The sequence below is a fragment of the Merops nubicus genome, unplaced genomic scaffold, assembly GCF_000691845.1.
Source record: "Merops nubicus isolate BGI_N331 unplaced genomic scaffold, ASM69184v1 scaffold39962, whole genome shotgun sequence".
Taxonomy (NCBI): Eukaryota; Metazoa; Chordata; class Aves; order Coraciiformes; family Meropidae; genus Merops; species Merops nubicus.
Window position 1 is genome coordinate 1 of NW_008592291.1, and position 1,980 is coordinate 1,980.

Sequence of the window (1,980 nt, forward strand, 5' to 3'; positions counted from 1 at the left end):
CAGTTCGTCTATGTCTTCACCACGCACCTCGCTAACACGTAAGCGGTAAACCCCGTCCGCCCTCCGCTGGTGTGGGGCTGGCCTCTCGCTCCTGCCTGCTCAGTGTTACAGCTGAGTGCGAGAGAGCTGAGCAGAGGGGTGTCTCTTTGGTTGCACAGCATGGGTCTCCCCTGAGGTTCAGAATTTTGCTGGCAGCTACTGCTGGTGGCCAAACTCTGCCTTAAATGCGCACTTCCTCCCAGCAACGCCCGGCGCTGCGCTCTGCAGCACGCGGCAGGGAGTGCGTGCGGTCGGTGTCCGATGAAAAGACCCGTCCCAAGCAGTAGGGGCTGCTGGTCTGATCCGGAAGTGTCTGAGGGGTTGGGTGTCATAGGGGTAATGCCTGTTGTCCACCCAATTCCTCCCTTCTGCCCTGCATTGTCTCAGCCACAGAGTCTTAGCAAGGCTGTTTAGTTTTAGAGCTCTGGTATACCACAAGTTTGGTGGGGCAAATCCAAGAGCATCTTGATGGCAGCCACTGTAGGCCAGCAGGCACAAGGCAGAGCCAAGTGCCCATCGCAGGGCATGAGAAGAGGGAAATTCCAGGAGAATTTCAGTCAGTTGGAGAACCTTACTGAGGTCTGTGTAGGACATATGACAGGGCTCTGAGGATATCTCCCCTACTCTGTGATCTCCAGAGGTTTCCCTCTTCCCACAGTACTGAAGAGCAGAGGTGGCACCTGGGGCCTGGTATGGGTGGGGTGGGACACAGTGCCTGTTCTCAAGCGGTTTGTGCTCTCTCCCCAGAGCTGCAGAAGCTGTCCTGCAGGGCCGAGCTGACTCCATTCTGGCCTACCACCAGCAGAATGTCCCGCGGGCAAAGCTAGACCAGGTATACCAGCTATGAACCAAACGCTTCTGTCAGCACGTGCTGCTGACTGCTGACCCTCCCCTTCCAATGTGGCCGTTCTCTCCCAGCTTCAGGCTCAGCTGAGGAGGAGAAGGGGTTGTCAGAATGCCCTTTCAATGGGGTGGGGAGCTGCTTTTGCCATGGAATCTCTTTGGAGTGAGTCCTGGCTGCTGCTGTGAAAATTTTGGGATTGGACCCACAGGTACATGGGCAGAGTACCTGGTTGTGGGTTTCCAGCGTGTGTAACAGGGCATGCATCTTCCCCACAAGGAACGACATTGAGCACCACAGGGCATGTTTTTGGGGGCAGATAGATCTCCTGCAGGGTGCAGGGAAGAACACCTACCTAGGTTTCTTTCCTGTTTATTTCCCTTTTCTCTGCCAGGTACCAGCTCCTAAAGTGCTGGGGGTTGCTGAGCCACTTCCAATTAACCCTCCTGCTGCCAACACTCCACAGTCCCAGCCACCGGCACCTCAAGCGAGTCAGCCACAGCCGCAGCCTCCCCCGCCACAGATCTCCTGCAGGGTGCAGGGAAGAACACCTACCTAGGTTTCTTTCCTGTTTATTTCCCTTTTCTCTGCCAGGTACCAGCTCCTAAAGTGCTGGGGGTTGCTGAGCCACTTCCAATTAACCCTCCTGCTGCCAACACTCCACAGTCCCAGCCACCGGCACCTCAAGCGAGTCAGCCACAGCCGCAGCCTCCCCCGCCACCGCCTGCCCCAGGAAGGGGCAAGTGAAGATGCCCGGAGGGATCTGACTCCCAACAGTTTGGGAAACAACAGCGGCAGCACCCAGCCTGGAAGCAACCACCCAAATACGCCCACTGCGTCCGCCAACACCATGCAGCCCGGGCAAGTGGACTCCTCCGCCACGTCCGGCTCCAACCTCCTCGGAGAGGGCCCGGGCCCAGGGATGCCAGGAAATGGGCAGGCAGGCCTGGGCCCCAGGAACCCCATGAACTCGGAAGGGCTCTCGAAGGAGCAGCTGGAGCACCGAGAGCGCTCTCTGCAGACCTTGCGGGACATTGAGCGTCTGCTGCTGCGTGGTGGGGGGGCAGAGTCCTTTGTGACGTCTGGCCAAACCGTGGGCG

The 1,980-nt window shown here is 58.3% G+C and overlaps 1 protein-coding gene across 1 annotated transcript in view; it reads left to right on the plus strand.

The window, feature by feature from the left end:
- Window positions 1-3: 3 nt before the first annotated feature.
- The window catches only part of BCL9L (B-cell CLL/lymphoma 9-like), a gene marked incomplete at its 5' end in the record, with an annotated part of 6,908 nt that continues 4,931 nt past the window's right edge, over window positions 4-1,980 (plus strand). The window contains 5 exon segments of the mRNA XM_008935102.1: window positions 4-38; window positions 787-871; window positions 1,275-1,403; window positions 1,523-1,597; window positions 1,599-1,973. Coding sequence (XP_008933350.1) covers window positions 4-38; window positions 787-871; window positions 1,275-1,403; window positions 1,523-1,597; window positions 1,599-1,973 — 699 coding nt within the window.